The sequence below is a fragment of the Trematomus bernacchii genome, unplaced genomic scaffold (genome assembly GCF_902827165.1).
Source record: "Trematomus bernacchii unplaced genomic scaffold, fTreBer1.1, whole genome shotgun sequence".
Classification (NCBI taxonomy): Eukaryota; Metazoa; Chordata; class Actinopteri; order Perciformes; family Nototheniidae; genus Trematomus; species Trematomus bernacchii.
Genome location: NW_022988111.1, coordinates 396,451 through 418,846, shown reverse-complemented (window position 1 = coordinate 418,846; position 22,396 = coordinate 396,451). Strand labels below are relative to the sequence as shown.

General features: G+C 42.7%; 1 protein-coding gene across 1 annotated transcript; it reads left to right on the top strand.

The window, feature by feature from the left end:
* The first annotated feature begins 206 nt into the window (after positions 1–206).
* LOC117475736 (ras-GEF domain-containing family member 1C-like) lies at positions 207–22,391 on the top strand. The gene is made up of 14 exons (XM_034122055.1): positions 207–573; positions 12,346–12,558; positions 12,767–12,889; positions 14,520–14,657; positions 16,347–16,568; positions 17,647–17,721; positions 18,576–18,674; positions 19,184–19,286; positions 19,380–19,459; positions 19,556–19,651; positions 19,755–19,850; positions 19,933–20,056; positions 20,188–20,260; positions 20,608–22,391. Exons 2-14 carry the CDS (start codon positions 12,352–12,354, stop codon positions 20,630–20,632), a joined length of 1,461 nt encoding a protein of 486 aa, XP_033977946.1. The 5' UTR covers positions 207–573; positions 12,346–12,351; the 3' UTR covers positions 20,633–22,391.
* Positions 22,392–22,396: the final 5 nt, after the last annotated feature.

The window sequence follows — 22,396 nt, the reverse complement described above, 5'->3', positions numbered from 1 at the left end:
TGATGTTAACTGTGTAAATGAGAGGATATAGGAAGAAAAAAAACATCAATAAAAGTCCCCGAGTGAGTAAACCAAGCGCTCTAGGCAGCACGTCTCCCATTTAGCAAAGTGCAACCCCTGTTCGTCATTGAGCGTTTTATTTTGAAAACCGTAAGTGGAAGCCACCTTATTTTCCCTACTTGACGGCTGTGTGAGTAGTTCCCTCTCCTCTCCTCGGTCTGAACACTTGCTCTGAGGACGTGTGGATGTGCTGTGCGGTCCGCCGTGTCTCCGTGGCGCAGGACAGGACCGTCGCCACGCCTTCAGGGACGCACTTTTTCACGGCGTCAGCTCTCAGTCAGTGACCGCTGTTCCCCGGTGGAAAGCTGTCAAGAGCCAGGAGTCAGGACATTTATCTACTATCAACAGACATTTACCCACTTACACTAATCAGACTGGAGTCTACTTCTCCCACTGATGCCGGTTTAACAGGCTGTTTGTAAGCGGTTACATTTTGGAATATCTGGAGGCAGTTTTATTGATTTGACATCGGATACAAGTCGGATCAAGGATGGGGATCAAAGTGTAGTGCTGGTAAGTAGAGAATGAAACAAGCTTGATCCCATTACCATATTATGATTGCGCTCACGCATACAGCCTGTGTGCGTGCCTGTGTGTATGTGTGAGCGTGCGAGGTGTTAGAATGCTTCTCTATTTACTGTTTCTAGAAAGATGTGTCGTCACAGATTGAACTTTACTAGGCGATGACATCATAGTGGTTTATCGTGTCAGGAACACTGTATGCTTGCATCACTTTACTACGAAGAGGGCATCATGGTGTGAGGCGTGAGTCAGCGGTGTGCAGGTCTGAAGAGGGACTGGCACTGCGTCTCCTGCTCTGACAGATCCACAGGAGCGAATATTGGATATATATCAGGTGACATTGTGATAGTCGATACTGAGGGTAGCATCGAAAAGAAACTGCTGATAAATGTTGTGGTTGGATAGCTACAGGGTGTAAAGCTGATCCTATTTTGTATAGTTAGCCTATTAACGTGTATCCACTTGGTAGTAAATGCTCTATGTAAACTCACTTCTGATGTGGCTCACTATCAATTGTGCCTTTGAATATGTAACTTCTAAGTGTAGAATATTTGGTTGGAATTAATAAATAGGTGTGGCACTGTTGACATTCTTTAAAAAAATGCATCATCCACTAATGTGTCCAAGAGGTGATAAGCAGCCTTTTCATCTAAAGGCGACATAGCAGCTTGCACAGCTTACCAATACAAATGAAAAAAATGATATATCTGTCTCCTGCAGCTTACTGCAAGGTGCAAGAATATAAGACCAGCTCTGTCAGAAACCATTTAGGTTGGGAGAAATTCTAGCTGTTCATATTACCAGTTAAGGCACTTCCGCTCCCACACCCTCAGCTCTCTACAGGCTGCACCCCCGAGCCCCATGCAGTGAAGCACTGTGGGGAATCACGTTTCGAGACCGTGCTTTTTCACCATTAAGCTCCAAGAGGCAGCAACAGCTCCTCATGTCTTTGTCAACACATGCCCTGCTTATTCTTTATTTCTCTCACTCCAGTTGTTAAGGATGCAACCCCTGAAACTGGTCTTACCCTCAGCCTCACTGTCGTTGGTGTGTGCTTCTGTATGCCCAGAGGGGTCAGAAACACTTTTTTTTGTTCTATTTTGTGCAGACTGAATGAGAGTTTCCTTTGTAAAATGTCAAAATGCTGTTAAGCAATCCTCTGATTCTGTCCAGTCTCACAATCTGAATTGTGTAACCGTGTACCATCATCAGCACCCTTTGACCCTTTGTCATGCTTTCTTACACCTCAGTCTCAGTGCTGCTCTCATTCAGACTCCCTGCTTAGAATGGTTTGGAATTAAAATGACAGCTTACTCCAACAGTACAGTAGATACGGTTTGGCATGAGTCACCCGAGTAGGGGTCTGTCAGAAGTCAGCCCTGACAAGTCTGCAGGTTACAGACAGATTACAACACATGTTCCCCCTAATTCAGCAGGCAAGTCTGCGAGAATAACAGGTGTGGCTGTTAATGAGGGCATCGTTTGGTTCACCGTGAGACTGAGATAGGCTGTTCCCAGAGAGGGAACCTCGTCATTGTGAGGGGAGAGAGAGGAGAACCACGCAGTCTGTCTGGGGCAGGTCGATGGGGAGGGTAAACACAGTAGCTGTTAGTCTGGTAGCAATGACAGCTTTATCACCACACCATGGTTTATGAGTGTGTGAGGGTGTTGGGGTAAAGGGGCGGTGTGTGTGTGGTAGTGTGTGTGTGTGGGTGTGTGTGTGTGTGTGTGTGTGTGTGTGTGTGTGTGTGTGTGTGTGGCTGTGGTTGTTTGTGTGTGTGTGTGTGGGTGTGGGTGTGTGTTGATGTTGTGTGTGTGTGTGTGTGTGTGTGTGTGTGTGTGTGTGTGTGTGTGTGTGTGTGTGTGTGTGTGTGTGTGTGTGTGTGTGTGTGTGTGTGTGTGTGTGTGTGTGTGTGTGTGTGTGTGTGTGTGTGTGTGTGTGTGTGTGTGTGTGTGTGTGTGTGTGTGTGTGTGTTCGAAAGAATCATAGATCACACTTTATTCTACTCCACAGACATGACAGGATTCCTCTACTGGCCTGTGGCGGACCAGTCAAAACAGGAATCCGCTACAAAATCCTGCTGGCAATTCTGTTACTCATGCACTATGAATTCCAGTTTATTATGTGATGGTTAAGCGCACACGCGGAAATCAAACCTTGGAAAAAATACATTTATGTTGTATTAGGTCACTCACTTGTCGAACCAGGGATAGGCTTTAAGCCAATCCCCCTGCACTGCTGTGTCCGATGAATATATGAATGATCTGTCAGTTTTTCAAAGAGAGATCTTTTTTCAAGCTAGAGAAGGTTACTAACTAAAACTGCATAATAAAAAAAGGATGCAAATTATCAAAAGTAAATCATTGTGGATTGAAAACTTTTATTTTTGTATATTTTAATTTCTACTCACAGGTCATTTCAATGTTCTTGCTAAATAGGGAATTTACGAATGTGTCAGCTCTGTATATTTGACTTTTTCCCACCCGACGGGAGCTCAGATTTAAACAGGACAGGATATTGTGACAGCCTCTGTACCTGACAGGCCATCGGATATTCTTTGTCTGCACAGCAACTTTGCCACTGACACAGGGATGATGAGAGTGATCTCTCTGACAGGCCGAGGCAGATGGGGTTCAAATGTGGAATCACTCTGTCACAGCTGGATACCCTCTATAGGAAAGAAAGAAAGACGGGTACATGGGATTTTAACAGAATAAAAGAAAGAAGAGAGGGGGCAAAGTAGGGGTTCAACAGGCATCTATATACCTCCCAACAGGAGCCTTGACTCCATGGAAACGATCTTTGCTCTCCAGCACCTCTTAGCTGCCTCCACATGGCCTGCATGCTGTCATATAGGCAGCTATCGACAGACTGTATTGATTGGCTGGGTCAAAAAAGCAATGGGATATGATTAGATCCCTGGTGTGCTCAATAAACCACAGGAGCAAGCATATTGATTACTCCATCAGATAAAGGTTCCAAGTCATGGCATTTTCCCAACCATGTGAGCAGTGTTTTTAGTTGTTATATCAGGCTGGAGAGCTTCTGGACACCTGAGGATAAGATTATTTTTCAATTAAATAATGTTTGTAATATATAGTTATATATGTGTGTTGGTTGTGTTTGTACAGAATCTAACTATGAGAAGTTTGGCTTCTTTTGTTAATCAAGGTTTATCTTTTTGACCTGTTGTTCTTCAAAATCACAGTTTGCCAAATAAATCAAAGAGAGACAAGACATGTAGCATTGTAAATACTTTGGTATTGCAGATGTTTTTCGAGTAAGGGAAATGTATTTAACCCACGTCAACCCTAAAATACATGCAATGTGTTTTGGTGGGAGTGAATGTAAACAACTCCAGTACAAATATCTAATTCATCAAATATCGATGATTCTCAAATACCTTGCTCTATTTTTTTGTGATATTTTTTTTAAGTAACAAAGGCTGGGATTGTTTCCTGGCGTATAAGTGGAGGGTTAAGGTTGGCTGACTTTTGAAAAGTTACTCCACTACACACAACATGTCTGAGCCATCAGTAGCTACGTTAATGTCATGGTTCCCCTTTTTTAATAAAAGAGTGATCATTTTGCTATTCAATGTCAAATACGTTGATAAAATCTCTTTCTTGATAAAAATCACCATCTGATTATCTGTTAACAGAAGGCTGCTTTGACAGCACACTGTCGCTGTAAATGATATAACTAAAGTAAAGTGGATACATCATGAAAACATTTCACATTATTTGAAGGAACCATATTGTAACTTGGCTTAATAATCAAAATACAAGAATGTTATGGACACAACAATGAGATATAAATCACCATGAAATACCTGGTAGTGGATAATGAAGCATGCATTTTGACCTTTGTCCGTCTCTAATCATATCAAAATACATGAGGCATGAGTTATGAACAGACCAGACCATGCAATCTCCCGACACTAATTGGTACGCTCCGACATCATACATCAGCAGAGACACACCGCGTGGCCTCTGCCCGCGCTGGTTGTAATGAGCAGATAGATGTTCTTTACAGGGAAAGAGACAGTCTTGATGATATTAGTAATGTCTGGTTATTAGATTTGCATCTGTTACCGTCTTGCTCATTATTCAGCGGCGGTTATTGTGCAGGTTTGATTAAGAGTAAGACAATGCTGGGTGGGTGTTTGGATGAGGTCTAATTTAAAAAAGTGTCTAATGGATTATTGAGGTAGCTGCACTCTGGCATTGTTTCATTCATCCTTTCTTTCTCTCTCAATCACTCCACTCTGTTTCGCTTCCCATATTCTTCTATTCACTTGGCGAGCTGGTAATTCCTCATAAGAGGCACTTAGAGGAAAATGATGCCTGTTTAGGACAGAGACACAATCACTCTTGTCTGTTCACCTCAAAGGAGCATTGCATCAAGAGTGGTTGTAAATTGGAACATTATGAATAAAACATGGCTGTTTTTTAAAGCATTATGACCATGTAGGGCACTCGATGCTCAGACACGTACTACTTTTCCCACTAAGAGCCAATTTAATTATCTCTTAGTAACATGATAGATTGCCCAGCTACTTCGCATGTCACAGACCTTCAATTCATTTTAGTACATCATTTATATCCACTTGGAGCAGGGAAAAAGGAATCAGAAGTGGATTTCTGACACAGCCAAAGAGAAGTCAGTGGATAATGGTGCTCAACCTTTTGTATTTGGTATCAAAAGCACAGACCTTCTCTTAATTTGATGGTTTTATGTGTGCTGATCTCAATTCCATTTACCTATGAGTATAGTTCATGTAATAGTTTTACTTCAGGGATTAAAAGTGTGCAGTTACTCTCATGTAAAACAGTATTTGCATCTGACTTTATCTCACTTTGTTTTGGTAGAAAATGTGAGAAAACAGACCACAGAACAGTCCTCTTGCAGAACAGTGGCACAGATGGTTGTCCTCACATTGAAGGAATGACTTCAGTGAGTCTTGGATACTCTCTCAGCCCTTTTTTTGCAAGCACACATAATATCAGAAACCAAAAAAACATACATGCACACAACTGTGTCCAAGCTTGCTCAGGAATGAAGATGGCTACACATGTACACAGGGTGTGTTCACGGAGGAGCTTTACATTGATGGAGCTGTTGGGTGTGGAACAGGTGCCAGGGCGTCAGTGTGACCCCACTCAGACACTACAGGGGAATTCCAATAAAAGGGATTTGGGAAGGGGTGTCCCTGTTGAGCCCAGAGTTGTGATTCTGTGAGGCTCGTCCCACAGAGAGAGGCTGGGGAATGGGTGGGGAGCTGGAATGCCTCGTCTGTAACTCAATCCTGTGTTTGGTTGCTGTGTGGGTGCAAGTGTGCATGCATGTGTTTTCTCAAGACACAATGAACTCATTTGTGTTCAGCTCCACTCCTCCCCAAACACACACACGGCAATAACCAACAGTAGTGCGCTGAATATTTCCTTTCAACGCGTGTGTGGTGACATATGTGTGGTATTTTGCGCTCTCTCTGTTGTCAGCGGTGCCAGGAAGTCACTGTGCAGCTCAGCAGCCAGATTGGCTCGGCCCCTGCACCTCGGCATTCAGTCTGGACGCCAATACACTTTTGGGCTCCTGTTGGGACTGGGGATGATGGTAGGGGCAGGGGGCCAAAAAGCCGCCCATGCCAGCAGCCCCCACTGGGAGAGCAGGCTGCTGCAGGGCCATCTGTACAGGCGTCCTGACTGCGCTCATTGGAAAGTAGGGCGTGGAGAGGCCGATACAGGAGGAGGGGAGGGGACATGTGGAAGGGAAAGGGGATTGAGATGCTGGATGACAAAGAGGTGTTTACTTTATTTAAAGCCCCTACCATCACGGGAATAAGCCATTATTTCCCTAGTAGCATCATTTCAGCTTTCAAAGAACACACATTTAGGCCAGAGCTGCAATACTCCAAGGCAAGCAAAACGGTGTCAGGACCGAAAATACACAAGGATCCGCTTTCTGAGAGCGCTGTCCCGAAATAGATGCAGTGTTGAAACTGTAATGTGTTAAAGGAGTGAATATGTGGATTCTTTAATTAGAGAGTAAAGTGTTAGAGTATGCAAATTAGTTTGTGAGCTGGGGAGTCATACGATGGACACGGCAAAGGAGAAGCAGAGTTCAGTTTGTCTGCAACAGCCGAGTTTTAAAATTCATAGAGCCTAGACTCTCTGCACACTGCCCTGAGGGAGAATATCAGCCTCACCCCACTTCATAGCCCACCTTTCTCTCTTATCTTTAACATCTTATTCCTATACTCATCCCCGAGCAAGGGAGGGGATGCATTTTATTTTACATCAGTCTTTTTGCTTCCCTTTAACTGTGATATCTGAAGCCAGGAAGTGACTACGGAAGCAAAACAAAACATTGCTGCAATACCCACGCCGGATATTTGCTGTGCTTACCGCTGATGTGGTGCTGCTTCTTTAAGAATAGCAATGCATCACGCCTTAGTTTCACACCTGCTTTGTATTGTTTCTCAGTATCGATATGCCATAGCCTTTATGTACATGTCATTCAATTATTAGACATAAACAGTCCTCAATAAGGAACATGAGAAATAACTTAATACTACAAAATAATAATACAATCTAGCTATTTTACATTTTGACATTTCCTGGAAAGCAAAGAATGTGTAGCCTTTTTGTCCCAGCTGTACCTCAAGCACATACAAAGCCACTTTGAAAACATGCTTTTCTTAAACTTGAGGAAAAATGCCACTGGGCAAACATAAACAATGTGTTTATGGGTACAATAATTCAGTCAAGTTTGGGGTTGAAACTATCAAACTTGGCTCTTTATTTTCTATACGGTCAGTATTTCAAACATACGACTGCTTATTCTCATCCAAATTGTATTTCTCAACATTCATGAGAAAGGACCTAGAATATTTCCTCTTCTATTTAAAGCATGCAGATCTGGGGCCAGTATCTTGCCTTGGATATAGCGGCGAGTCTCGTGCCCTTAACTTTTATTTTGGCAGATGATGACTAGACTTGGTCAGGAGTGCCAGTGAATCAAAGCCAACTCTGACAGCTTTAAGTGATCTTTTAAGTCTTTTCCTTTTAAAAAATGTCTTGCACCACAGCTACAGATACAGCCTAAATGTAGCCTTAAAACTGAGCCAAGTTGCAGCGCATCATAACAACAAGTACCACAGTGTGACTCCATCGCCCGACCAAGGGTCCTTAATTCCTAACCTTTGACCCCTGGCTCTTGATAGAGGTCAAACAGTGGTTGGACTTTTCCTGTATAAGCCTCTCTAGTCCTTATGGAATGATGTCTCAAATGCTGATTGTCTTCATCCATTAGCTCAACAGTAGCTCTCTCTTGGTTCTCCTCATAGCACACAAGCATGCACACACGCACACACAGGACAGGTATGTGTGAGTAATACTATTTCTGTGGCAAAACAGGTTTTACAGAGACATAGACGGAAATGGCTTTAATTACAAAAGCTTAACTAAGTTGTGAAGCTGCTAGACAGCTTTAAGCTGCTCAGTCGTGTCAGGAATGTCATTGTTTCATCAACATACACCTCGCACACACACACACACACACACACACACACACACACACACACACACACACACACACACACACACACACACACACACACACACACACACACACACACTGCTAGAGATTCATGAGTGCTGATAAAGATTGTGCATCATGATGGAACAAAGCGGGCAGATCCCCTGATGTCAACGATAACAGCTTGACAGAATCACAAGACAAAATATACACACGTGCACACACAAAGCAAGTACCCTGAACAATGACACTCCCCCAGCTGTCTAGACCGAGTCAGGGCTGCCGTTGGCTGGCTGCTGGAGATCTCAGGGGAGATTAAAGCACACTACACTCACCTGTTCCTTGCTTTTTGTTTCTCAATGGGTTTTTTCATGCAGTGTCGATGCAATGTGACAGGCACAGAGGGCGCTGGGTGAATCATGAGGTTCGATGAGGCTGACTTCTTGGTCACATTGTAGGAAAAATGTGGTGTAAGCCATATGGTATAAGAAGTCAGAACAAATATTTGTGACATTTTCTTGGTCAGTCACAACAAGACTCATTGGGTCATTTGTAGATGTAATCCTGCAGTTCACAAGAAGTGAGGAATTACAACAGATTAGAAGGTAAACTGATCAATTCTGGCCCAAGATATCTCTGGGAACTGCCCAGCAACTTCAGAGCAATCACAGCTTAGTGATAGAGATGTTGCCAAATAAATTGAATAGCCTAGACAACAGGATCTTGCAAATGTGTTAAGAAATACAAATTATCTGCTTACATAATCATTACCCTTTGCTCAATTCAATACACGAAGGTGTTGTGGCTGCTACAAACTTAGCGAATGTTGGCTAATGCTAGCTAACTTACTGAGTCAGTCTGTTTAATATGTGACTTATTCCACACATTCTTCTCCCTTGTCAATTCTAGCACCTACATTACCCACGATGCAACTTGACACATAAGAGTTTAATTGAACCTTTGGGTGTGTAATTCTAGTGGACCTGTAAACCGAGTTTAATGTGTAACATTGGAAAAGATCCCCCTTAAAGCAACAGACTACGCAATCTGCAGAAATAATGAATAATTCAATGTGCCATTTTTTGTATTTGTCACTTTTTGCCTTGAAGGTGTAGTACAATTAAGGTCTCCATTTGAGCACTTGACTTGATGTGTCAATGCCGTTTCCCTTTTCTTTGTGAAACCTTTTTAGAATTCAGGTTATCATGTGTTTAGTGGCACAGTGCCAACAAGGATGAATGTGTCATTTACAGAAACCGATGACTGGTCCATTACAGGTACACATCTGAAGAGGAGTTACCCGATTGACCTTTGCTCACATGCTACAGACTGTGAGGAATCAACTGACGGAGACGCAGGGCTGTGATGAAATCATGAATCAGAGCTGTAGAAATGCTGTAGGGAGGAGAGGAGGAAGCAATAAGGAGACATTTGTAGAGCGAAGATTATCTCAAATGATAAGAGGAAATCATTGACAGTGTGGGCACGTAGAGTAAACTCTCAGTCTCTCCCATACATATATGAATACAAACAAACTGGCAGAGGGGTGTGTGTGTGTGTGTTTGTATGCATGACGTGACACAGATAAACTCCTGGATTTAGTCACGCACACTCCTCGAGCTGAGACTTTGTCTTCCTGTCAGTCCTATCATTGAGGAAGCATCCTTTCAGTCACCGTAATGCTTTCCTGCTGCATCTGTGTTGTTACAGAGGCTTGTTGGATTTGTCCATTTCTCTGTTTATCAGGCCGTGTCTGTCTGCATGTTGTAATCCAATCTGGAGGAGGTCGCTGGAAGGACAGCCCCGGCTTCCCTTTTTGGAACCTAATCTAGACAGTGACAATCACATTTATAGGAGTAAAAAAAGCTCACATGTTTCATTAAGGACAATGTAGACTCGCATTTTGGACTATTGTAGTAATATTTTCCAACTCTGTAATCCATTTCCCTGGAAAATAGAATATTTAACAGATTAAGGTCAGGGAGTTAATCTGTGTAATTCTACTTTTTAACTAAGCTTCAATATTGATTAATAGGTTGATACAGCTCCATCTGATGTGTTAAATGACTCTGAAGAGAACATAAGAAGATGTCGGCTAACCACAATATTCGTATCTAAAATATAGATATAGCTGTGGGTGTCAGTAGGAAGAAAAGCTGTAAAACCACAGAAAGACTTCCCATCCCCCAGCCTTTAGTGTCTCAGACTGTCTGTGTGCATTCGTGTCTAGGTGTGTACAACTGCATGAATAAGTGCTCGAGTGTCTGGGATAACAAAGGAAAGCTGAACCCCTCACACATGAAACTTGAGACATTCTACACACCAGTGTGCGCTTGACCTTTTACCCCAGGGACCTGTGACACCAGTCTATTTGAGTGTCTGATAAGCAATACAAGGGGGAGGGGAGCCTGAACGTCACCAGAGGATGAAATAATGGCAGTAAACCTGGACCACTCCAACGTTCCCCAGTGATTTAGGATAGTTGCTGATGTGGACAAATATGCCTAATATGAGAACAATCAGGGTGAAAATGCCTCTTTTTCCATCTTTCTATTGCTGTACTACTATATCTGTTAGTATGAGTTTTTTTTGTTTTGTTTACATACTGATTGTGCCCCAACCCAAGCTGTTGCTGAGCTACTAACAGTAGGAAGAATATGGCGTGTTTACATCTGAGATAACTTCCTGTGTGTTGCTCATGGTCTCACTGTGGGTTTCCTGCCTGTCTCGTGACTTGTGCAATCGAAGAGGAGTGTGCTGCACGACCTTCCTGAAGGCACCAAGAAATGTCAGTCTTTAGCAGTGATCTGTCCGGCAGAGTCTATTTTTTGTCTATTAATGAGAAATGTTATAACTTTCTCAATTTGATATACAAAATGTCAATACATTTTACCTATATTTTCCTTTAACTTGCTATTTGAAAGCTAGTTAACGAAGGGAAGGGGTCTTAATAATTAATCAGTTGCATGTAGATGACATTGAGGTGATGAGTGATGATGATAATTGCACCCTGAGGATCACAAGGCTTTCCGTAGTATCTCTACTCTACTGTGCAGTGAAGTAAGTGCTTCTTTCCACTACAGCTGCTGTGTCGGTCCATTGAGGGAAAGAACATGTTGAATTTTTAAAACGTGTAACCCAAAGCACTCTTAAAGGGAAAGACGAACAGGGCAGAGATGGAGGCCGCACGAACGCTTTCAGGCAGCAACAGTATCCACGACGACTGATTGACCCACATTTCTTTCGTTCTCTCCTCTGTCTTGTCGATGTGGGAGACAGGGGCAGCTGTTGCCGGGTATTCCGTATCCCCTGACGACGGCAGCGGCTGTCAGTTGGATGAAATGAGTGTGTTGCTGCGAAAGATTTGAGTGAACAGGAGAGGATACACAAGTAGGCAGAACAGAAGACTGAACAAAATGTTTTGTTCAAGCTCATTTAGAGGCTCTTGAGATATATTGGAGAGTGAGAGACAGAATATGCCTTAACTTATTTCCAGGGTTGGGAGGCGTTTTGTATTATAACTTGATTATTATTATTATATTATTATGCGCTACTTTTGGTTTACCTCGATATCAAATGCAATGCATATAAATAAAAGAGGAAAATAAATCAATAAGAAGGCTTTTGTGAATTATTTGAAACGAGAACAATGTATGTGAAAAAAATCTCCTCTACTCTACAGTTGAAGAAAAGGGAAATATAAAGTCTGAGCAAACAGAAATTGCTCCATTTTAGTTTAAACCATACATACAGTAGGTTAAGATCATCCACACTACTTTTTAAACATTTGGATTCACCGACTGAATGAAAATAAAGAACAAACGGGAAAACCATAAAGCAAATTCAGGCAGTAGGCGTATAGATTCAACTTTGGGCTGACAGAAGAGAAGAGCTCACAAAGCAGAAAATAAGTCTATCATTCTTTACTTTAAAATGTATCTAAACACTGTCATCCTGCTAGTCCCCCTAAACATTTACCAGTAATCTGATTATGTCTTTTTGTAAGTCATTGTAATGGATTACAGTTACATTTTATTGTATCCAGTTTCCCCGTTACACATATTCCGTATCTCCCCAAGCCTGATTATTTCCATCTTGCCAAATGGAAGGGCTGCCAAAAAATACTTGAGTATCCATTTCATAAAACCCAATCATATCCCTCCTCCTGATTCTGCCTGCATTCTGCTGACAGTGTTTTTCCCCTGTCTTCTATTGTGTTTCAGACAGGAATGCCCCAGACTGTGTGCTCAGGCACCATGTTCACCACTCCCAGTGGCTTCAGCCCCCATCTGGCCTGTGCTGATCCTGGGGAGGAGGAGGCCCCTCAGGAGGGCCCGGAGCCCGGTGCTTGCCTGGCCGATGGGCCCCCGATCACCTCCGCCTCCCTGGACACGCTAATCCAAAACCTGGTTCCCACTGCCGATTACTACCCCGAGGTAAACTGGAATCACCACAGTCCTATGTTAATTATATACTCCATTATAAAGCACATTTTCAGTTTATAGCGATAGTGACAGTACTGCCAATTAGATCATTAGCCCCATGTCTATGTTGAAAGTGTTACTTTAATTACAGAAAGTCGCAGTGTTTTTTATTGATGTGGTGGCAGTGTCTTAGCTAATGTCTCCCTTCCTCCTTTGACAGAAAGCCTATGTGTTTACCTTCTTGCTGAGCGCTCGCCTGTTCATCTCTCCTCCGGAGCTGCTGTCCAGGGTGTGTGAGCTGTGCATCAAGCAGCAGCAGCTGGATCAGAGCCCACTCGATACGGTCAGCACTGCACCATGCTCAAATACATAGCTCCTGTATGCATGAGCTAATGAGCAGAAACACAAGCAGGCACAGTGAAGGCATACAGTCGTACTAATGTTCTGCATGCAGGGAACCACCGTTTTTCCACATTGCTGACCGTTGAATTGTGTTGAAGTTTGCTGAGAGAGTCACAAATGTTGACAACCAGAGATGGCAAAAGTACACACATCCTTTGCTTAAGTAGAAGTGCAGATACTCGTGTTTAAAAATACTCTGGTAAAAGTAGAATTACTGACTAAACTTCTTTACTCAAGTAAAAGTAAAGAAGTATGGGCTTCGAAATGTACTTAAGTAAAAAGTACCCATAACTACCAGCTGTTTTATAGAGTAACTAACCTCACTTTATATTAATAGAACAATAATGTCATTGTTAGCTAATGAATGTTTCCATGCTGAACAACGGCAAAATGACAACGTTTTCATTGGTCCCTCTTCTTTAGAGAAGACCAGGAAATGAAGGATACACGCATCGTGTTAAAATCAATAGGCACACAATGACTCTAAATAATAATGATCACGCCACCAAACACAGATTAAAACTAAAGTAACCAGCCTGATTTGAAAATGTAAGAAGTAAAAAGTACAGGTATTTGTGTTAAAAATGTAAGAAGTAAAAGTAAAAAGTCGTCAGAAAAATAAGTAGTGGAGTAAAGTACTGATACCAGAAAAATGTACTTAAAGGGCCCATGTCATGCTTTTCCGGTTATTACCCGTCCCCTTGTGTGTTATGAAGGTTTTTATGCATGTAAACGGTCTGCAGAGTCACAAACCCTCAAAGTACACCCTGTAGCGAGTAAAACTCTAACACAGAAAATACCTCCCCAAAACGCCTCGTTGGAGATACGTCATTGTCCATTTGATTCTTCCATTTCGTTCCGGGTACGGCATGATGTCAAGCCGTACCCGGAACGAAATGGACCAATCCGTGGAGCCGTTACGTTATGTCTGCGGAATCGTTACGTTAAGCCCCCGCTGATTGGTCCAAATTGACCAATCCACGGACTTCCTCACACACACATCTGTGTGCAGGGAGCAGGCAGCTCAGCTGATTTCTCCTCCCTGGCTGCAGGCTGATAACAGACAGTTGGGATCGCGGCGAAATTCTCTCTGCAGACCCATTCTCACAGCGTTTATCAACCTTTTTCTTACTCAATATCAAGCCACACTTATTGTTTTTACTTCGGCTGTGACTTTGTATGTGCTCAGGATGAGTTTGGCTGTGTATCGCTAACAAGGAAACAACACCTCCACGGAGCTCAGCGCGATTCACAACGTCCCGACCAATCAGAGCACACTGTGCTCACAGGGAGGGTGGGGGCTGGAGCTATTGGAGCTACAACGAGCCGTTAAAGGCAGAGAGTGAAATTCAGTGAATACACGTAGTTTACAGAGATGCTGTATGAGAAACCAATGTGAGTTTGGAAAATTGCACAATATAAATCTATTCTAGTATACCTCAACAATGGAATTATGATCAGTGGAAATGGCCATGACATGGGCCCTTTAAGTACAGTAACGAAGTATTTGTACTCCACTACTTCCCACCTCTGTTGACCACACTTAACCTCTTTCCCTTCTTCAACAACAGGCGAAAGTGCGTAAGTTTGGGCCAAAGATCCTGCAGCTGCTGACGGAGTGGACGGAGACGTTCCCGTCTGACTTCAGAGAGGAGAAGATGGTCGGACACTTTAAAGACATCATCCACAGGATAGCTCCGTGTGATGAGGTACACTAATGACCTGGAACTAAAGCCAAATGAAATCACTCCAGTCAATTTCCCACAGGAACAATTTTCTTATTTTTTCAAATTTGGTAGATAAAATGACAAAATGCTACTGATGAAGTCATCCGTTTCTACAGCATAATAAGTTGTGATGGGCTGTAAGACTCCTGATTCTGATCTATAGTGTGGTTGCTGCCATTATAGCCTTCATAAGATGCAGCTGCAATGAGAAATGCTCTGATGGGGAACGAAATTCAATTATCATCACTACCACTGTAGTGGCGTGATTGAAAGAGTCAGAGTGCCTGTGTAGGGTGAGTAACCACAGCTCAGTGTTACACAATCTTACATTACTGGAGAGGAGAGGAGAGGAGAGGAGAGGAGAGGAGAGGAGGGGAGAGGGAGAGGAGAGGAGAGGAGAGGAGAGGAGAGGAGAGGAGAGGAGAGGAGAGGAGAGGAGGGGAGAGGAGGGGAGAGGAGGGGAGGGGAGTGGAGGAGAGGAGGGGAGGGGAGGGGAGGGGAGAGGAGAGGAGAGGGGAGGAAGGAAGGACGTTATAGGAGTGGCTCTATCTGCAGCCTCAAGGGGACATTTGAGGAAGGGAGATGGATGGAGTAAAATGGGGGGGGGATGGGGGTACAGGGGCACAGAGAACAGAGGAGAAGGTAGAGAAGAAGGGAGGGTGATGGAGTCAAGGTGAAGACAGGGAATAATGGAGGGAGGTGAAGAGAGGACAGAGCGAGGGGAAGGGCAGGTGGTGATGAATGTGCTGCTATTTACTGCTGGCTGTGTACGGTTTGGGTGTGTGTGCATGCACGTGGGAGCTTTGGCTCTGGGTCATTTGTGAGCGAGCTGACCTCTTGGCCTCAGTGAGCGTTCATCTGGAGGGAGGAGCACACACACACACACACACACACACACACACACACACACACACACACACATTCCTGGACACAACACACTGCACAAAACCTCGAAAACACATTTTGATTCAAATGAAAAATCACATTGAACTCTCAATTCCTGGGCTCATTTAATCCCTTCACACACCATTTGATAATGTCAAAGTGCGTTGTGCTTAGAATAAACATGTTTTAAATGTTAATGTTTTCCAGATGAAATGTTTCTAACAAACAGAAACCAGTCAGACTGTTAATGAGGTATCAATTCACACATATAAAGAGTTGGTGCAAATACAGCATGCTACTAATCAGTTCAATTACCAGATTATTACTTCAGAATTGACACTGCCGGATAACTTAAGGACTCTTGCCAATAACTACTAATGACCTTTAATACAATTCAATTAAATTGTAGGCTTTATTGTAATTTGCACATTAGCTACAGTGTAGATATGGCAATGAAAAACGTAGGTCACAGGCTCCTCCAACAGAGCAACATATAGGACACAAATACAACAGATATAACATTGCAAGTAAATACAAATAAAATAGACTGCACGGTTACTGATATAAATGTTATCTTGTGCAAATAGAGCAATAGAGCACTTACATATGAGCTAACAGCCTGGTAAACAACCGGAAGTTATTATGATGTATTGCTATAACGGATCTATAAAGCATTAATAAATAATTCATTATAGTCGTTATTGACAGCTCCTCTCCTCTCCTCTCCTCTCCTCTCCTCTCCTCTCCTCTCCTCTCCTCTCCTCTCCTCTCCTCTCCTCCTCTCAGGCGTACTGGAAAACCCTGAACCAGGTGCTGCAGAAGCTCAGCCAGCGATTGGCCCAGCTGAGCCAGGGGGAAGAGAGCATCGTCAAGGTCTCCCTCAACGCCTCGTCCATCTCTGACAAGCTGGTGGCCTTCAAAAGCAAGCCTCCGCCCATCCAGAAGGACATGCTCTCCATCTGCAACGATCCGTACACACTGGCACAGCAGCTCACCCACGTGGAGCTGGTGAGGAGAAGGGGGAGGGGAGGCTGGGTCAGACAAAGGTCAGGGTAAAGGATGATGATAACAAGGGTGGACGAGGTAGGAAGAATGGGAAGGATTTCCGATGGGTGGAGAGATGGAGCTAAGGATTGGGAAGCATTGGGTGGGGACCAAATCAAGAACATGCAAGTCAAGGACATGGGATATAAAACATCAAACGAGGAGATGAAGTGGGTAGAAAGAGATAAGAAATGTGTGAAAGAATAAAGGGGAAGATATAATAGCTAACTAAAATTGGCAGGATCACTTAACATTGTGCTGGTAGCATTTTGAAGCCCGCCTTAGTGTAACCCTGATTATTACTTGTCAGCAATAACTCATGTATGGTAAGAAGAACAAAGTGAATAATGCGATCCCTCACATTGCATGCATAGTGCCTTCAGTCTATCCATGTGTGTCTTGATGTGGGCACGTGTATCTGGGGGGGGGGGGGGGGGTGTTTCAGAGTGTGTATGTGTGTATATGTGTGTGTGCGCCTGAGTAAGCTTGTACCCTTGTCTGAGCGGTGACATCACCCCAGAAGTCAGTGATGTGCCTGGGGCTTTAAACAAAGGGGATAAAAAACTGCTGTAGATATATGTGACCTGACAGCTTCACTCTCCGACACACACACACACACACACACACACACACACACACACACACACACACACACACACACACACACACACACACACACACACACACACACACACACACACAGAGAGAGTTGTTTTTATTCTATGTTCTAGTAACACGGTAATTCTCCTTTAAAAGAATGACATGCTTTCAATCAGTGTGTATGGTATGCACGGGTGGAGCACTGTTTTGGTTGGGGATTATATTACGAGTCAGGTCTAGTGAGTCATTTTGATTTGCACATGCACGTGAGCCGTCTGTAAATAGAAGCCAATGTTTTCTCTAGTGTCACTTTGAGGAAATATGATTCCATGGAGTCATGTCAATGAGTCATTACTTCCCCTTATTGATTGTCTTCCATTACTGAAATGAAAGAGTTATTAATTGGACTCGCTCCATGTGTGTTTGTGTGTGTGTTTTCCAGGAACATTTGAGGCACATTGGGCCGGAAGAGTTTGTCCAAGCCTTTGTTCAGAAAGACCCGCTCGATGGAACCCAGGTAAACATCCATTTTGAGTATTTCCAAATCCCCATTGTTTTTCAATGGTCCTTAATCAGTTTGTGAATGGAGGGGAAAAGATCAAGGCCTCGAAGGTTTTTGAAAATAAAAATAGAAAGACACAAGTCATTACAAGTGCTTGATGTAACAGTAGTAACACTTCATCCATGTCTCACACTAAAACATGTTTGGTCTGGACTTGGCCGGGATAAGTCCTTGAATTTGATGTTTCGGAAGGATTGGAAACCCTGATATTATTTCCATGCATGAATTCTGTTTTGTCATAACAATGCAAACAAATATTCTATCCTTGGGTCGAACAACATTATCAAGTATTCTCAGTTTTGTTTTTGTTGGGGAATACTGGAGAAAATAAGTAGATTTCTCCGGCAAATCATCTGACAAATAAAGCATTGTATAATGTGTTGTTAGGGTCTAATGTCTGATCAGGATTAGCTTCTTAAGGGGCCTTTTAAATGTCAGCAGGAGAATAAGGTCACGTACAGCACAGCATTGTAATGAAAGAAACTGTAGCCAGCACACTCGATTGCTTCATCTTTCATCTCCATCTGTTCAATGCTTTCACTCTCTCTTGTTTGTTCAGCGGGGTTTTTCCTCTGTATTCAGTCACCTTCTCTTTCACTCATCTTCTCTCCGTCTGCCCTTCCCGGTGTTTTTGTCTCCTGCTCTCCATTGATTGTGTTATTTCCGCTCCCAGCTCGCTGTCTTTGTCATTTACACTCACATAGGGGGGGTCAGCCTGTAGATAGGAAGCTAATTACTGTAGGAGCAGAGGAATTCCCCATGGTAACATTTCCTATAGTGAAGTGCTCCCGTTTGTATGTCATCTGCAGCCGTGCTTCGGTGACCAGAAGAAGAAAACCTCCAACCTGGAGGCTTACGTCAGGTGGTTCAACAGACTGTGTTACCTGGTGGCTACTGAGATCTGCATGGTGAGTGGCCATTGTTGGTGCACCCGGTGCTCATTTATTCTGTTTCTAGGAGCAAATAAACAGCACATAAAACAAGCTCTTTAACCTAAAGTAACAAATATTAAAAGTAACACTTACCAGATTTGAAAAATGATAAAACCACTGATGAATATCATGTAAATCATGTACTAGACATGCAGTTTACTTGCATGAGAATTGTAGAAGTTATATATGTTCACATTTTGTATTTATATCCATCATAGAACCAGTACTGTATTCTTTCATATTGCAAATGATGATACCTTGAAAGAGTTATATTGTAGTACAGTATTTCATTTTAATAGACACATAGAAGGCTGCAGATAAAAGCACTGTGGTTGTTACAGAGTGCCACTGACCCCTAATGGTTACTTTGTGACACTGACACTGGCACAGGCAGTATAACTAATGGCAGTACTTGTATAGAAAGATTCACTTAGAAAAATTAAGCTTATATGAAACTAAAAACCCTCCTTTTCCCATTTTTGCAGCCAGCGAAGAAGAAGCAGAGGGCCCAGGTGATAGAGTTCTTCATTGATGTTGCCAGGGAGTGTTTCAACATTGGAAACTTTAACTCCCTAATGGCCATCATCTGTGAGTCTAAATTTGGTTTATCTAAGAATATGATTACTAAGAATTATCCTGCAAGGCCTTGTATTGATAGTTTGAATTAATTTCCTCCTGCAGCCGGCATGAACATGAGTCCTGTGTCACGGCTGAAGAAGACTTGGAGCAAAGCCAAGACTGCCAAGTTCTTCATTCTCGAGGTAAACACAATAAAACTATTCACTGGCTGAGAGGTACAAGACAGGTGATAACTTGAACTTGACAGTTTATTGCTTCTTTGCCATTTGCTTTGACAGCACCAGATGGATCCTACCGGAAACTTTTACAACTACAGGACAGCCCTGAGGGGGGCCGCCCACCGCTCTCGCACTGCCAACAGCAACAGAGAGAGGGTAGGGCAACATGTCACTGTGAAAGCTTGCTGGCATCATTGCAATCATTGCAATCTCATCCTCAATACTTCCTACATTCTTCTTCCTCTTTCCTCTCCCTCAGATTGTGATTCCCTTCTTCAGTCTGCTGATCAAAGACATTTACTTCCTGAATGAAGGATGTGCTAATCGGTTGCCCAACGGCCACGTCAACTTTGAGGTGAGACGGTCACACTTTCTCTTGACCATGGGTCCATTTCACCACCCTGAGAAAAGTCACTGAGTGCAATCTTGGTTTTCAGAAATTTGTGGAGTTGGCACGGCAGGTGGGGGAGTTCATGACATGGAAAAAGGTGGAGTGTCCATTCGAGCAGGATCGGGCCATCCTGCACTACCTCCACACTGCCCCCATCTTCAGCGAGGACGGTGAGACCCTGTTTTTAATTTAAACATTTCTGCACATGGTTATCCAAGGATCCCCACTCGTCACAATGTTCTTCTACTAAACAATCCTCTTGACTTATTTCCAAACTATTTATTTTCTCATCCTTCCTCAGGTCTTTACCTTGCATCCTATGAGAGTGAGAGTCCAGAGAACCAGGTAGAGAAGGACAGATGGAAAGCACTCAGGTGAGAATGATAACACATGTCAAACTAAAATGGGACTCAGAGAATGCTGACCCAATGGTGCCTTCACATGCGAATGGTCTTATTCCTCTAAATGGGAAGCTGGTGTTCATGAGTTTTCAAGTTATATTGTCAAAGCAACACAGATGGCTATTTCCAAGTTGTTGTTCCAATTTAAGTGAAGAATCTTCCCAGTTTGGAACACATTTTTCAAATTATTCTGACGTTACATGAATGCAGAACACATGTACTATCTCGCTATTTAACTTGATTCATCATTAATGTGTCAGCCCCAGGCTATATGAACTCACCGTCCATCATCACCCTTTCCTCTGTTTTTCTCTCATCAGGTCTAACGTTCTGGCAAAGACATGAGGTGCTGACGGCAGCCGACTCTCCCACCAGCGAGGGGGGGAGCATGTGTTCTCATTGCACTAAAATGAACTGTGAAGGAGCCTAGCTGGTACTTAGGTGTTTTTCTATGAAGAAATGATTTTTAAATAAAACATGATGAACAGGATTCATCAAGAAGAGTGTAAAAAAAACAAAAGAACAAATCACAGAAAAGTGTATTGAACAAATTAAGCTATAGAAACTGGAGCAAAATGCCTTTGCAGTATTTTAAATATCTGTGATGAGGTACAGTATGTTGGAGAAGGATACACCTCTCCTTCCCTCAATGTGTGTTTACTCTGTAAAGATATGTTTACTACTATAGAGAGTACAGTTACAGGGAAAACCACTTTATAAAATGAATTCCTACTGATTGCTGTTTTTGTATTTGCTCCTCTTCTGTTTTCTCTCTTCTCTTTCCCTTTGGCCTAAAAGCCTTGTCTAGGTATTTGATTTGTCCTTTACTTGTGATGTACTGTGTTGAAACTTACAATGATGTGAAGGGCGCTGGCTAGCCCGTATCAGCTGTCTAATTTTATAGGTCTACTGAAGGAATGGCTAGTGACTGTGTGTACCTGGGAGGACCGAGAGGACATGCCTTGAGCATTTCACCAGTTCATCTCAAGTGTACTTTTATGTGTGCGAGTGCGTTTGAGATCCAGATGTTCATGAATTCACGTCCGTTCAGATTGTCACTGTCTTGTTTTGCATGAGAATGACCGGAGAAGCCAGTTTATAAGTCATCTCTACTTGTATTTTAATTTATTGTATCTTATTTTGGGCGGGTAATATGAACTGTTTGAAAAGTGTTTACTACTTTGTAATGTATCGTGCCAGTTATGCGAGACAACTACAGTATAGTTACAACAGGAGGCCAGGTGTAGATTGTGTACAGGTTAAATTAACACCTCATCTTTCTGCTCTTCAGGAAGTTTTCTCTGACTGACGTTCAGTTGTCTGATATATTTATGGAGATTTCTGTGCTGACAGATGTATAGTTTTTATTGTAACTTTCCTTTACTGAACATGAAGTCAAATAGCATGCTACCACAGGTGTCTATCTGCCTATAGAGTAAAGAGGGAAACTTGTGCCATATGTTGTCATGACAATTCAGGTTCCTCTGACTTGAAATGTGTTGTTTATCATTTTGTGGGATTGTCACTGAGCTTTGTTTTTTGGCAGTTTTGTTGTGATTTGGGAGACATTTTTGAGGTTGCGGGAGGAGAGGGTTATAGGGAATTATGTAATTATAAGCTTTTTAAAAACAGTCGTATTCAGTTTGCTATAATTGATTGATGTCAGTGTTTTCTCTTTAGAAGCACCTTTCCCCCTCTCAATAACAGACTGACTTTAATTCTCCCTCCTCCATTTGTCATCAATAAACTTGCTTTCCCTGTAACACCTTCCCCAGATAAGTTAAGACAATAGAAAGCCAGGATGTATGTGCAGTCAAACCCTCCGTTAAGAGCGAAGACGTGTTTTAATAAAACATCGCCTGTGTTCAACATGTGTTTTCAATGACAATCACATTAAATCAGATATTTTTAAAGGTGTCATCGCACTGCCATGTCTATCTTTGAAGTTTTTGCTTTCAAACATACATTGCTGTGTGCAGCTCAAGGAGTGGAGTGCATTTAGTGGTTATTGAAGCCAAGCAGACACATGCTTGGCTCCAACTTTACTGCATCATTTGTGACTGGTTCCTACAAAGCCTTTAATAAAAGTAAACCTTGCTTCGAGCATTT

What these genes read in the sequence shown, in the direction of transcription:
- LOC117475736 (XM_034122055.1), top strand. Translation starts at nt 12,352, where the DNA reads ATGCCCCAGACTGTGTGCTCAGGCACCATGTTCACCACTCCCAGTGGC. An exon ending in GGATAGCTCCGTGTGATGAG is followed by an intron (nt 14,658 to 16,346) that starts GTACACTAATGA and finishes TCCTCCTCTCAG; the next exon opens with GCGTACTGGAAAACCCTGAA. An exon ending in AGCTCACCCACGTGGAGCTG is followed by an intron (nt 16,569 to 17,646) that starts GTGAGGAGAAGG and finishes TGTGTTTTCCAG; the next exon opens with GAACATTTGAGGCACATTGG.